Source organism: Sphaeramia orbicularis, chromosome 12, assembly GCF_902148855.1.
Source record: "Sphaeramia orbicularis chromosome 12, fSphaOr1.1, whole genome shotgun sequence".
NCBI classification, from domain to species: Eukaryota; Metazoa; Chordata; class Actinopteri; order Kurtiformes; family Apogonidae; genus Sphaeramia; species Sphaeramia orbicularis.
Window position 1 is genome coordinate 76,110,883 of NC_043968.1, and position 15,104 is coordinate 76,125,986.

General features: G+C 38.2%; 1 protein-coding gene across 2 annotated transcripts; it reads right to left on the reverse strand.

Annotated features, from left to right (window-relative positions):
- Positions 1–7: 7 nt before the first annotated feature.
- On the reverse strand, positions 8–7,095 carry mlana (melan-A). Of its 2 annotated transcripts, XM_030150465.1 has the most exons (5): positions 6,955–7,095; positions 5,617–5,709; positions 5,433–5,529; positions 3,691–3,798; positions 8–317 (listed from the first exon to the last, which is right to left on the reverse strand). In XM_030150465.1, exons 2-5 carry the CDS (start codon positions 5,703–5,705, stop codon positions 249–251), a joined length of 363 nt encoding a protein of 120 aa, XP_030006325.1. In that variant the 5' UTR covers positions 5,706–5,709; positions 6,955–7,095; the 3' UTR covers positions 8–248. The 2 variants fall into 2 exon arrangements, with proteins under 2 accessions (XP_030006325.1, XP_030006326.1); XM_030150466.1 differs by lacking the exon at positions 6,955–7,095 and having other exon boundaries at positions 5,617–5,728.
- Between the last annotated feature and the right edge of the window lie 8,009 nt (positions 7,096–15,104).

The following is a 15,104-nucleotide window of genomic DNA, read 5'->3' on the forward strand; positions in this document are numbered from 1 at the left end:
CCAGGAGTTCAAACAGCGTTCTTATCCACAGCTTCTTTTATTGTTTAGTGAAACAACTTATGTACATTGTGCTCATATATGTGATTAACCACTTTACAAAGAAACGGCTACAAGGATTTCATCTGTTGATATTCTAATCTATGAAACTTTAGGAACAATACTGACAGTAATCATATCAGTAGGCATCCGCTAGAATTGAGGGTTGTTCATTGTTTTCCTTTTTTCTTCAGAGGTTGATCAGATAGTCTTTAGGGGGAATATGGAGGAGGCAGCGGCCCAGAGGAGATCTTTTCATAGGCTGGAGGAGCATTAGGAACCTGGAGACAGAGGGACACATATGTTCTCAAAAAGCAGTGCAGAAGTTCTACTCTATAACGTCCTGTCCTTTTCCGAGCATTAGGCTGAAGGTGTTAATATGATCACTACTACAAACTAAAAACTACAGAGCCAACCTTAAAGCAGACAGAATGCAAAATAAAACGTATCCATTCTTTGCCTGTTATAAAGTAGGTCTGGGGTCTGTAAAAATTATTTTGAATCTATAAATATTCTCAGCCAATATAAAATATATACAGCCACTTTTCCGATAAGGGAACCTGACGTGGGCTCTTGGGAGGTCACCATACATCGTTCAGTCCTCTGGAACCACCAGACCCAGCAGAAGCATCCTGACCCCCTAACATGACAGGTGAGACTAACCTGTTCAATCAGGTACACTATGGCTATGTTCAGAGTCCAGGCAAATGTGTCCGAAATCCAATTTTTTTGCTCATATGTGACCTGTATCCGATCTGTTAAAGACAGATTGAACAGCACTAACACAATTTTTTTTCAAATCTGACCCAGGCCACTTTAATATGTGGTCCTGAATCCGATACTTACCTAATATTTTGCTGTGCGACTTAAATCTGAACGGCCAGGTCGCATTTATCCGACCTTTATGTCATTGAAGTGCGACAAACATCACAATTCTGCGTCCCAGGAGGAGGAGCGGTGGGAAAAACATTTACTTGCATAAACACAGTGTGTGTCTGCGTGGTCACGTATTACATCAGGACCTCTTTTGTGTATGCGGGTCAGTTGAGGGTTGCATTCAGTTCATACTCAAAACTGATAGAAGTCGCATTTAATGTGGAATATGAACAAGCACACAAAAACTCAGATTTCACCAAAAAATCTGAATTGTGCATTAAGACCTGCTGTCTGAATGTAGCTTATGTCTCCTTTAAGGAAACTTTATGAAGAGGTAGGCATGAGCTAAAGATAATCCTGTGAAAATGGGTGGATTTGTAAAAATGAATAATGGCTGAGGGTTTCATGTGTTACATTGGAGAACCCTTGGCTAATGGAATGGTTAAACGATAAGCCACCAACAGATGCATTATTTTTGTCACTATAGTTACCAATGGTAACAGTTAAAACTAGAAAAGCACTCAGAGAGCACAGGACTCCCCCCAATCACCACCAAAATGTAATCATTTGTTCCTTCTACCAGTATCAACATTTCATGAAAGTTTCATAAAAATCCATCAGTAACTTTTTGAGTTATCTTGCTAATAGACAATCAAACAAACCCCGATAAAAACATAACATCCACTATTCTTGGCTGAGGTAATAATCAGTGAGAGAGGTAAAACCTATTCACAGGGTTCCCATGGGGTATTCAAAGTCTTGAATTAACAAATCTGCATTTAATACTTTTAAAAAAGTCTTTAAAAGTTATTAAATTTGATATGGTAGGTCTTAAGTTATGTTGCCATAAATGGGTCTAAATGTGTCTGTTAAATGTCCAAAATGCAAAGAAAGTAACGTTGGTCAACTCAGTTCCACTCGTTCCAACCCAACAATTTATACTGAAATTAGGAACCAGTTATCACAAACTTTCCAGCCCCCAGTGAGACATGACTGAATGCTGGGAATCAAGGCGTTGGAGTAAATAAATACATTTTCCTAAATTCTAGGAGTCACAAATTTTTGCCAGTATGGTCATGAAATGGGCATTAAATTTTGTTCTAAGTGCTCTTAAAAAGTCTTAAATTTCATTTGTAGGAACCCTGTATACACTAACGTTACTGTGGAACCAACAACTTCACTTCATGTTTAACCAACAAGGAGTATGGATTAGAGGAATAAAAAAAATGGTTCTTTTTCTAAACTACTTTTAATCTGCCAATTAATTGTCAAATAGTTGTAGTTATTGTATATAGCCTGGCTCAAGTGGATTTAACTAAGCAAGTAATTCACGTCCTTCATTAGATAATTACTGCAGTGATTACTATGTTCCAGCTGTTGTTTAACCCAAACTGATGCAGTGAGGAGCTTCCCATCTCTGAAATGACCCTCACTTTGACTGAAGCATAAAGACTGGAGTGTGATGGAGAAGACTACACAGTGGTCCAACTGTCCATCATCAATACAAGATCTTGGGCAAAAATCAATGCACTGATTGATGTACAAAATGTTGTGACATTTATGACAACACATAGCACCATGATGAATGTGTCCTGTATTCAAAGCTAAGCATGTTGACTTTTTTTTTTTTAAATTTTGGCTGAGAAGTGTATCAGCCTGTAAACGTCAGCGTCTCATAGCACATAAGTAAACATGCATCATTATTTCTACATCTTCCTCTCCAATACCACATTTGACCCACACATAGCATATCTCTAACCTCTATCTCAACAAATCTGACAAACATTTTAAAATCTAACAAAATAATCTGAATAATAAAGCTCTGTATAAACTGTTGGGCAGGGCTGTTCAACTCATTCTAGTTCAGGTTCCACATTCAGCTCAATATAATCTTAAATGGACCAGACCAGCAAAAAAAATAATATAATAACCAATAAATAATGTCAACTCCAAACTTTTCTTTAAGTTTTATAGTGGAAAAAGTAAAATTACATTCTGAAAATGTTTCCATCTACAAAAGATGTGCTTTAACCGCCAACCCTTCGGTTATTGGACAATCCACTCTGCCATCTGAGCCATGGACGCCCCAGATAGAATATTGGTACAATTACACTTAGATCTCTTAAGACTTCTCAGGTTCATATTTTTTCCAGGTTATTCATATTTTTTGTGAAAGGATAGTTTACAAATGTAAATATTTTCAAGTCATTTTACCTTTTTACACAAAAAGAGAAAAATTTGGAATTGTCATTGTAAGTTATTATGAGTATTTTACTTGTTCAGTGCACTTGAGACGGAATTGGTCTGAATGTGGAACCTGAATTAAAAGGGTTTTAACACCCTTGATTGTTAATATCGTCAGTGTAATCTTTGTACTTTGAATGGACTGGATCGGACCCTTTGGTGGGCTGGTTTTGGCCCATGGGCCGTATGTTTGACATCCCTTCTGCAGACATTTGATGTGACTTATTGAGAGCCCTTCTGCTTCGGTGGATACATCCCAGGTCAGGGGGGGGCTCATTAGATGTGCACCCCCTCCTCTCACTTGACCCTCACGTGCACATACCTCCCTGCCTTTGTGCAGAGGCCTTTCTAATACCCACCTCTGGTCTGGTGACATAATCTCCTTTTCAAGCGGTCATTACATCAGACCCACATGCTCTGTACATGGTTATGAGACCTGAGGCTTTGCTCTGAAAAGCATCCTGACTTCGGATTAGACCGACACCACACTAGTTTTGTTGGCGACCGTCATGAGCCGAGCACCTCTTCCCTCACCGCTGTCCGGAAGCTGCCGAAGTCGGTCAGAGGCATCTTGTTATCTGCTGAGGGTCCTGCCTCTGAGTACTGGCCTCCTGTGAAACTTGGTGACCCTGACCTGGGGCTCTGTGGGGGGGAGGGGGGAGAAAGATCAATGAGGAATTGTGGGAAAATACCAAGACATAAGTAGAAGGGTGTTCAGTGGCGGCTGGGGAAATGATTTTTTGGTGGTGCAGTATCCAAGTCAGTTTTTAGCTGTAGGATACATGTACATGCACCACTATTTTAAAATATTAATTCATTTGAAATAAAAGTACACAGTATGTGTTTTCAGACATGTCCCTGACAAGTGTCTTTTCCCCTGATAGTTGGCCAATGAATTTAGACCAGGGGTGGAGGGAGTGTGAGTAGATCACATGGCATTAAAAAAATCAACATTAGGGTTAAAAAACATATTAACGATACCACTAATACTGAGAATCAATCCTGCGCCCCCCCACACTGTAGTTCAGGGGTGTCAAACTCATTTTAGTTCAGGGGCCACATTCAGCTAAATTTGATCTGAAGTGGGCCAGACCAGTAAAATAATAACATAATAATATATAAATCATATCAACTCCAAAATTTTCTCTATGTTTTAGAGTGAAAAAAGTAAAATTAAACAATGAAAATGTTTACATATACAAACTATCCTTTGAAACAATGTGAATAACACAAACAAACTGAAACAATAGGTGTATTTTTAACAATATTCTGCCTCAGTTTATCATTACCTAATGTTCATTATACCTTACAGATCACAGTGGATCTACAAACACACAAAACATTTAATATCAGGCAAAATATTGTTAAAATTACATTTACTTCTCTTAAAATATTTCAGGTTGTTTGTATTTGTTCAGGTTATTCACATTCTTTGTGAAATTATACTTTAATTTAGTGTAATTACATGAAAATATTTATATTTACGAAGAGAAATTTGGAGTTGTGAGTATTTATAAATAATTATGACAGTATTTTACTGGTCCTGCCCACTTTAGATTGAATTGGTCTGAATTTGGAACCTGAACTAAAAGGATTGTTAATATCTTAAGTGTAATTTTTGCATTTTACACCTTCATCCCAAGGGCCACACTGGACCCTTTGGCAGGCTGGATTTGGCCCCTGGGCCGCATGTTGGACACCTGTGCTGTAGTGCATTTTGATAACCACTGAACTAACCAGCTGTTTACTCCTAACTCAGTGGCGTTACTTACAGACCTGTTCACCGATTCTATTTCTGAGGAAGGTCTTGATTCTTTTCGGAATGTGACGTTTACTCTTGTGGGCGGGGCTTGGGCACAAGTTTTTGCGCCCTGACGGCTTGTATTGGAGGGGGGTCCACTGCACACAAGCCATTTGTAACGGGAGTCTATGGAGTTCTCGAGCAGCGCCCCAAACAGGAAACATGTGACTTAACTGCTCACTAAAATGACCGAAAACATTTTCAAACGCCACTTGAATTCAGATTATACACAGTACTCACTGCCTGTGTCATGTACAGCTCGTTTATTTAAATATTAATGTTTTTGTAGAATTATTTTAGGTGATTCCAGTTGTTTTCTTCCTCATGTGAGATGGGGCGGTGCCTTAGTTCCTATTGATGAGCCGCCACTGAGGGTGTTGAATGGAAGAAAACCATAAACCTGTGAAATACCTGACCGACAGCAGACAGACGTAGAGTCAGAGCTTTTGTTAAGAATAAACGCAGACGGTCTCACCCTGATTATTCTGTAACCACTCCTCTTCTTGAAGTACCAGCATCCCAGGATCAGAAGAGCAGCCAGGACGACCACCAGCAGAGCAATGCCCACCGCCCTGAGGAACACCACACAGTTCACAGACAAGGGCCGTTAGCAAATATCACATACTGGAAACAGGATGTGTACGGTCAAACAAACATACTCCTCAGCTCGGACGTATCCCCGCCTGCCGCTGGCGAAGTAGATGTTGAAGTCTCCACGAGGCATTCCGTCTGTACGATTACACCGCATCAAGCTACAACAGGACAAGACACTTTGACCACATCACCTTCTTTGGTTTCATCACTTTATCATTTCAGGTGTCGGTACAGCCTACTATAAGAACAACTTCCTGTTGGTTTTCACACCAGGACTCAGACATTCCTACAGGATATAAACGCCTTTGAAGGCACAAGGCCAGTACCTGGTCTGGATACATTTAACCCCTGAACACCACCACCTGCTGCTACTAATACTAATTCTTCTAAAATGCTTCATTATATCTTTACCACTTAATTTACTCCAAATGTTGCACTATTTGTCATATTTATTTAACAATCTATTTCTCATAGTCTAATATGTTTGCTTAACCACCCTCTCTTCTAATTCATGTCATTTCCATTTACTTTGAACCTTTTTTGACACATTTACTTGGTCAGTAAAGAAGATATATATGAATGCATAAAACTTCATAAGATAAAAACTTTTTTTTAAATTTTGTACCATTTTCAGTTGAAGAACATAAAAATTGGGACTTTAAAAGAAACTTTAGGTTTTCTTGAATCAAAGGATGGTTGACAGTTGTTGCTGACTGCTATTATACATTAAATTAAAGAAGAATAATTGAATACCGCACGATCAGTGGTCCTAAAAACAGCTCTGGGTCTTTGAGGGTTAAACACCTCTAAGTTGTGTTATGTTGAACTGATTTGTTCAAATTTTACAATAGTATCTCCCATTTTTATGTCACTTTTTAATTTTATTTTACAGAAAACGAATGGTCCTGGTCCAAATGTTGCGTAGAAATACTTAAATTAGTGTCACAACCTCAACTGAAAGTTATGGAAAAACAACTATGACCTTTATCAAATATTTGATTGAAGTCTGTAATCCCTAGTGTTCAATAAACTTGTTCAGGTTGATGATTTTAATTCTTGAATTCATTTAATTTGATCACATGTTACACCAATGTGGTCCCGCTGCTGTGGAGTAGGGTGTAAAAATCATCATCCTAACAGACTTCTTTTTAATCTTTTTTTCTTCTTACATTTAAACAAGTGATAGATTGTCACTGATGAATGGGAGCATCACCTCAGTAATAAAAACATTTCAACTAAAGTCTGCTTCTCTTCTCTGATCAAATAAAAACAGGTCGTTTTTTTTTTTTTTTTTTTAAAGCCGACAACAGTAACTGACAGACATGGAAAAACCCAAACTCTCCTGGACACCCATGACAGGCCTGATGCTGTCGAGTCAAAAACCAAATCAAAGACTGTCTTACCAAATTGGATAATGAAGTTGCAGAGGTACTTCGGTGGTGGCGTCTTCTCTGTGTTGTTTCACTGTTCAAATCTCTTTGCCTCAGTGTGTCTGAGAGAATAGGGGTAAAAAATCCTCATGACCGTCACGGGTTAGAGGCTCATGGTTAAACCCACTGAAGCAGAGTAATTACCGTGAAACCCCCAGGGTCCTGAACACAACATTACTTTCTAGTAGTGAAAACTACAGGAGTCAGCTGGTAGTCTTTTCACATAAAAGGACATCTGTGTGGTAAGATATATGCTAAATCCAGCATCTAGATTTAGCGGCATTCACAAGGATGCCTCAGCTACTGTTGATACTGATGCCTTCACTAACAACGTCTTAGTCTGTAAAAACTGAGTCCATCTAAAGTCAGTCTCATGGCACACAAGTGATTGCAGTTCAAGCCTCATTTCCAGAAAAGTTGTGAGATTTTGTAAAATTACTTTTTAATTCACTTGAAACTTTTTTAACTGACCCAAGTACTAAAAAGGAGGAGATTAACGGATGTTTTCAGTGAATAGCTTAATAGTATTTGTAGATTTTGACACACTCAAAAAGAGTGGGGAGATGGAAAAACAGAGAAGTTTACAGAAATACAAAGAACATTGTTGTATCAGATTCCGCAGTTACATAGTTAAAAAGGCAATTATTTTCAAAAACAGAATCATGGTTGGTTTAATCTGGAGTTTTGTATGATAAAAAGAATGAAAAATCTGCAAAGTAATACCAATGAATAAAAGACTTGTAACACAGGCATCAAACATACGGCCCGTGGGCCAAAACCGGCCCACCAAAGGGTCCAATCAGCCCTGTGGAATGAATTTGTAAATGTAATTATTTTAGTTCAGGAGCCAGATTCAGCCCAGTTCAATCTCAAATGGATCAGACTAATAAATCCCAATCATGATGACCTATAATTAATGATGACTACAAATTGTTCTCTTTGTTTTAGTGTAAAAAGTAAAATTACACAAACATGTTTACATTTACAAACTATCCTTACACAAAAAATGTGAATAACCTGAACAGCTATGGACAATCTAAAATGTCTGAAGAGAATTAAGTGCAATTTAATTTTTATTTTATTTATTTATTTTACATTGTCCATATTTTTCAGTATTTGGGATGATATTTTAATACAGTCTTTTTACACTTTGTGTTGGCTGCTGAACAGAACAGAGCTGCTAAACGGATTTTCATTGCTCACAATGAAAATGCAGCTCTATTCTATTCTATTCTATTCTGTTCGGTCCTGTCCTGTCCTGTCTTGTTCGGTCCTGTTCGGTTCTGTCCTGTCTTGTTCGGTCCTGTTTGGTCCTGTCCTGTCTTGTTCTGTCCTGTCCTGTTCGGTCCTGTTCTGTTCGGTCCTATCCTGTCCTGTCCTGTCTTGTTCTGTCCAGTCCTGTCCTGTTCGGTCCTGTCCTGTCTTGTTCTGTCCTGTCCTGTCCTGTTCGGTCCTGTCCTGTCCTGTCTTGTTTGGTCCTGTTCGGTCCTGTCCTGTCCTGTCTTGTTCGGTCCTGTTCTGTTCGGTCCTGTCCTGTCCGGTCCTATCCTGTCCTGTCCTGTCCTGTCTTGTTCTGTCCTGTCCTGTCCTGTTCGGTCCTGTCCTGTCTTGTTTGGTCCTGTTCGGTCCTGTCCTGTCTTGTTTGGTCCTGTTCGGTCCTGTCCTGTCTTGTTTGGTCCTGTTCGGTCCTGTCCTGTCTTGTCCTGTCCTGTCCGGTCCTGTCCTGTTCGGTCCTATCCTGTCCTGTCCTGTCTTGTTCTGTCCTGTCCTGTCCTGTCCTGTTCGGTCCTGTCCTGTCCTGTCTTGTTTGGTCCTGTTCGGTCCTGTCCTGTCTTGTTTGGTCCTGTTCGGTCCTGTCCTGTCTTGTTTGGTCCTGTTCGGTCCTGTCCTGTCTTGTTTGGTCCTGTTCGGTCCTGTCCTGTCTTGTCCTGTCCTGTCCGGTCCTGTCCTGTTCGGTCCTATCCTGTCCTGTCCTGTCTTGTTCGGTCCTATCCTGTCCTGTCCTGTCCTGTTCGGTCCTGTCCTGTCTTGTTTGGTCCTGTTCGGTCCTGTCCTGTCTTGTCTTGTCCTGTCCTGTCCGGTCCTGTCCTGTTCTGTCCTGTCCTGTTCGGTCCTATCCTGTCCTGTCCTGTCCTGTCCGGTCCTGTCCTGTCCTGTCCGGTCCTATTCTATTCTATTCTATTCTGTTCTACTGCCACTGTACTTTACAGTTGTGAAGGTGTGTTTGGTGTCCTCCAAACATAGTGTCTTGTCTGATGTCTAAAAAAGTGCTGTTTTGTTCTCAATATTCCAAAGAACATTCTTCCAGTTAATCTCACAATCTTCCAAATGTTTTTGGGCTGAAGGCTTCCTCTCCCATAAAGCTTTGACAGGTGAAGAACCATCTCTTCCATCTCAGCTGCTGAAGCTTTTACCCATAAAGACCTAAATATCCACCTTTAACCAAAACCATCTACTGATCTAAACTGTTAAAATACCTGCTGATCCATTAATCCTATCAATACATGTAAATAACTGATGTAAAATACAGTTCTTCATCTTTTCATGGTCATCAGATATGACTCATTTGGACGTTCAGAGGCTCCGTAGTTACAGTGGAAACACCGTCATCTTCTACAACATTGATTCACCAGTAAAACCCATGGAGTTGGATCAATGACAGTGGATGGAAACACTGGGTTTATGTTCAGTTCATGATAGATTTGCTGAAAAAGTGACTTTCTTCAGTTTTCTCTGTTTTTGATATAATAACCTTTGAATTAACTCGGAGTTTTCATGAACATCTAAATCAAATATAGGAAACTGAATATAGGAAAATACATGATTTGCAGTGAAAATGCTAAATAGAGGATAAAAGTATAATAAATGGAGGTAAATCACTTAAGAAGGTTAACTAGAGAGAAAAGTTTATTTGGGAACTGACACAAAAGTAGCACTGGGTCTTTACGGGTTAAAAGTTCATAACAGGTTTATACTAAAATCCCTTGAGACGCATTCACAGTCCTTAAAGGAGTGATATTTTGCTTTTGTTAAAAGGAATTCTTCATTTTCCAACATTTCCCTGTGGTCTCCATAATCTGTAAATGCTCTGCTTGGGTCTGAATTCTTCATTAATTCAACTCCACAGGTCCATCTTCAACCCTGTTTCTGAGTAATGACACCAGAAAGGTCGTTTTGAGCGCTGGCCCTTTAAATGCATAGGAACCACTTCAGGCCCCGCCCCCTCCAGGTTGTTGGCTGTGCTGCTCTGTCCCGTTCAACCAACAACTGAACATTTTAGGTAATGGGCTCCAAGTTTGGCCATATTTTCAGTATGTACTAAAACTGCTGCTGCTGACAAACAATTATGGAGAAATACTGGAGAAATGTTCATCTGAAATCTGGATCTTATATGTGCAAATGTGGAGACGGAACTAGTTATAGACATAACAGATTAAGAAGGAATTAAAACAGGTTGTAGAAATCCACTCCATTTTTGCCGGAATGAATATAATGATAGTTTTGCAGCAGCTGGAGGGTTCAAATTCAAACTGTATGAACTATTAGGGTCCAAATACACAAATAAATGAACCAAAGACTAAGAAAAGTGGGTTTAGAGAAATACATTCGCAGAAAATTTATTAGACCACCCCTTGTTTTCTCCAATTTCTTTTCAGTTTTAATGCCTGGTCCAACTAAAGGTACATTTGTTTGGACAAATATAATAACAACAAAAATAGCTCATAGTAGTTTAATTTCAGAGCTGAAATCTATCCATTTTCCATGTTTTCTTGATAAAAACCAAGATCACTTCAGTTCTTCCAACAATATCTATGGCATTGTACTGACAAAAACAGTGCTTTTAGACATTCCATGTTTTCTTTTTTGTCTGTTTTAGTCACGTGATACACACAGGAGTTAGTACTGGATTGCATAACCATTGTTTTTGATGACTTTTGATGGTCTGATCATTTTTTCCACGACTGTATGACTCCTTAAACTAACCTCTATCTCAGTAGTTGTGAGGTTACTAGTGCTAACTCGTTCTACGTCTGTTGAATTAGGTCAGTTGTATCGATAAAATGACAGTGAAATGAATTCTTGTCAAAAAACCCAAATTACATTAACCGTGATTTCATTTATAAAAGTATTGACGGGTGCTGGGATCATGGTTGGACATAAAAGGAGAATCCACCAAAGGACTAATGTTTTCAAGGATGGTTTGACTCTCCCTTTGTGCCAAACATCATGACAGAATTGTTCAGAGAGAATATTACTCAGTACAAAATTACAAAGGTTCATGAAGTCCTTTGGAATCTTTGTGTGAAAGGATGCAAACCACTGTTGAATGTACATGACCTTTGACCCTCAGGCTCCAGTGCATGACTATCCATTCTGTTACAAAGATAAATACACATACATGGACTCAAGAGGATGTTTGAAAACTGTTGTTACATTCCACGGTCCACTGCTGTGTCTAGAAATGCTACCCGAAAAATACAACACAATGAAAGTGACATCGAAACAAAAATGAAGATTTAAGTGAAGTAAAGAAACAAATACACCAGAAATGATGTGAGAGGAACAAGACTAAAAGATGTAACAGGACGAAACTCCATGAAAGATGCAACAAAGTTAAAACAATGGGAAAAGAAAAATGTTTGGAGACTTTATGAGTGGATCTATGGAAAGCTATAAACTAGATTTAAAGATTTTGGAAATTTGGGCCGAGAAGAGACACTGAGTTTCTCTTCTGGGTCTAAAGTAGACAAACAGACCTGCCAGCAAAATCCCAGTTGTTGCTTATGGACACTTAATGATGTGTTTAGTTATTCATAATTCAGCTGATGACGTTGAATCTCTGCATGTAAGAGGTCCTGAAGGTCTGAATGCACTCTGCTTAGGTACTGATGAGGTTTACATCTGTGGAAGAACACATAGGGATGTGTATTGGCAAGAATCTGGCAATACCATACAAATCACAATACTAGGATCACGATATTATATATCACGATACTGTTAACAAGGAAATTTTTACATTTTTTTTCTTTGAGGATTATTTGCTGGAAAAATTGAATACACCAGAAATATGCACAAATACTAAACACATTTTTATTTGACCAGAACAGGAGCTAATGCTATATCACAACATTTTCCTGTGTAAAAACTTAAAACTTAGGCTAAATTATGTTTTACAGACGTTAATTTAAGATCCTATTCAAATGTTCATATTCTATTAGTTCATAACTAACATCATAATATTATTTGGTGCAATCCCAATGAAGGAACTAACCCAGTGGTTCCCAACCTTTTTTGTCTCCTGACTCCATGTTAACATCACAACTTTCTGGCAACCCCAGACATTCAAAATGGAGAGGGTTTTTTTTTTTTTTTTTTTTGCTAAAATTAATTTGTTTTTGATCATGTAAGAGTTTGCCATGTTATGTTTCAAATAAAGGTTAATTTTAGAGGACATTTAGTCTATGTAATGTATATTATTGTGGACGGAAGCAGACAAGCCAGGTGTAGATTACTGCACAAAGGGAGAATTTGATTTTCCTTGGTCAGGATATGTACAGTCAGTCCATCTTAGATTTACAAGGCTGACAATTAATACTGAACAAACAAGAACTCAAACTATGAATTATGAAAGAGCTGCAGCATCTGAAACTGACCACAATGAACATTTGACAGATAAACAGAACCACAGTGCTTCAGTTTTAGCTTCACAGTTTGTCTTTTATGGATTATGATTGTCTGTCAACTCACCATATAATTTTTATTAGTAGGTTTTTATTTTAATTGTTTTTAACAATTACTAGAAATATCAGGCGACCCCATTTGAATTCCAGGCGACCGCACATGGGGTCACAACTCCAAGGTTGAAAAACACTGAACTAACATCTGTCTCTCAGACAGTAAAACGTGCTTTTAGGATGCTTCAAATAACCATTATTTAATAAAACAGTGTTAAACTAAAAAACCACTCGGAGAGCACAGACCTCCGCCAAGGCAGATCAGTGCCCTCCCCCACCCCCGATCACCACCAAAATTTAATCATTTGTTCCTTGTGCCAGTGTCAACATTTCCTGAAATTTTCATCCAAATCCGTCTATAACTTTTTGAGTTATCTTGCACACACACAGACAAGCAAACCAATGCCGGCAAAAACATAACCTCCTTGGCAGAGGTAACAATAGTAAATAAAATATAAACAAAAAGAAAAACTAAAAACAAAAATGACCCATGTCTGCATTTGAATAAATACCTAAAAATATTGATACAGTACTTTTTAACATTGATACAGTATTGTGAAATGAAATATTGTGATATATTGCAGAACAGATATTTCCTTACACCCCTAATCACAAAGCCTGAACTCTGGAATCTTTCATATCCATTTTGGTTTTCACTGTATCAATGGGACAGCATCATCAAAAGAAATTCACAGGAAGTTCTAAGGTTCTAAGGCATCAAGATGAGGCCAGATAACATTGTACACATATGGGAAGTATTGTAAGTGCAGGTGAAGTTTTGTAAGCCACAACTATACATATGTGTGTGTGTGTGTGTGTGTGTGTGTGTGTGTGTGTGTGTGTGTGTGTATATATATATATATATATATATATATATATATATATATATATATATATATATATATATATATATATATACACACATATATACAGGGGTTGGACAAAATAATGGAAGCACCTTCTATGATGCCACAATGTTAGGTGTTTCCATTATTTTGTCCAACCCCTGTATATATATATATATATATATATATATATATATATATATATATATATATATATTTTTTTTTTTTTTTTTAATGCATGTACAAAACTTATTTTGCTCCTACAAACCCGATTTTTGCTTTTGCAAAACACTTTCTGCGTTTACAAAATTTGTCTGCATTTATAAAACTTCTCTGCAGTTAGAAAACATTCTGGCCTCTTTTTGACGTGGGGGCGTGGTTAGATGAGAGGTGTGTCCAGACCTGGTCCAGACAGGAAGTGATATTACAGGGTTTCTGCAAGTATCAGCAAATCTAATTTAATGCTCTTTAATGTCCTTTTTAATGCCACTTTAAATAAATTTAATGCCCATATCCAACTGCAGATACAGTTTTATACATAGTTTTATGACAGTTTCCTGTCAACAGGCTTTAACCAGGTTCTGAATAGTTCCTTCTCCAATCACTTCTGCTGAAACTTGCATTTTCCTGTTTTTCCGACATTTGCTAATACTCCCTCCGCTCTTTCGCCACAGCATGAGCACGCTCACAGTAAGTTGCATTCCAAGCATCTGGTGTTGTGATTTCGTGTATCGGCCATAAACAATAGCCAATTAAAGGGTTCTACCTGTCAATCATCACACTATACTTCTGATCCAAATTATTAAATGTTTATATAATCAAAATAAATTGTGAATAACAATGCCCCCCCATCAACTGTATTTAATTTTTTAGTGCCTCTGGACATTGAATTGACTGCTTTTTACAGGGGTTATTTTGTTTTTTTCAGACAAAATAATCGACTGTCATGAGACAGGTTAGTTTTATCCTACTGATGATGTGTTGTTGCAACAGGAAGGCTGCAGCGATAGCTGAAACATCTCTACTATTATTTCGTCTGAACAAAAGAAAATAATCCCTGTAACATTAAGATTAGAAGGCATAATGAAAATTCTTAACCTATGAATGCTTTTTAATGCCATTTAAGGCCTTAATTTTCACAAAATCTATTTAATGACTTTTAATGCTTTTTAATGACCCTCAGAAACCCCGTATTAGTGGTGACAGACAGTGACATTTAGTGATGTTTGGGACTATTGGCGCCTCCATAACCCGGAAACAGGTCCATTTTTTTGTCCGCCATTTTTTTTTTTTTTTTTTTTTTTACAATGGGCGTCTATGGAAGTGTCACCAGTCAGTTTTCTCTCCCACTCTGCTTTAGTCTACTGAAACATGTCATTTGTCTCCACAAGAGGGAGACCAAAACCTGTTTATGAGCTCTGGTTTATTGTTAGTGTGTTTCTCTCCAGGGTAAAGTTCCCTGCTTCGTCCCAGTGAAACACACACAAGTATATGATCACATTTGGGCTTTTATTCAGTGGAGGTGCTTATATGCGTTCATGCT

Coding starts and splice junctions, on each gene's coding strand:
- mlana (XM_030150465.1), bottom strand. CDS start 5,705: ATGCGGTGTAATCGTACAGACGGAATGCCTCGTGGAGACTTCAACATC. Junction 3,799..5,432: donor GTGGTTACAGAATAATCAGG/GTGAGACCGTCT, acceptor TCCCCCCCACAG/AGCCCCAGGTCAGGGTCACC. Junction 318..3,690: donor TCGGCAGCTTCCGGACAGCG/GTGAGGGAAGAG, acceptor CTCTGTCTCCAG/GTTCCTAATGCTCCTCCAGC.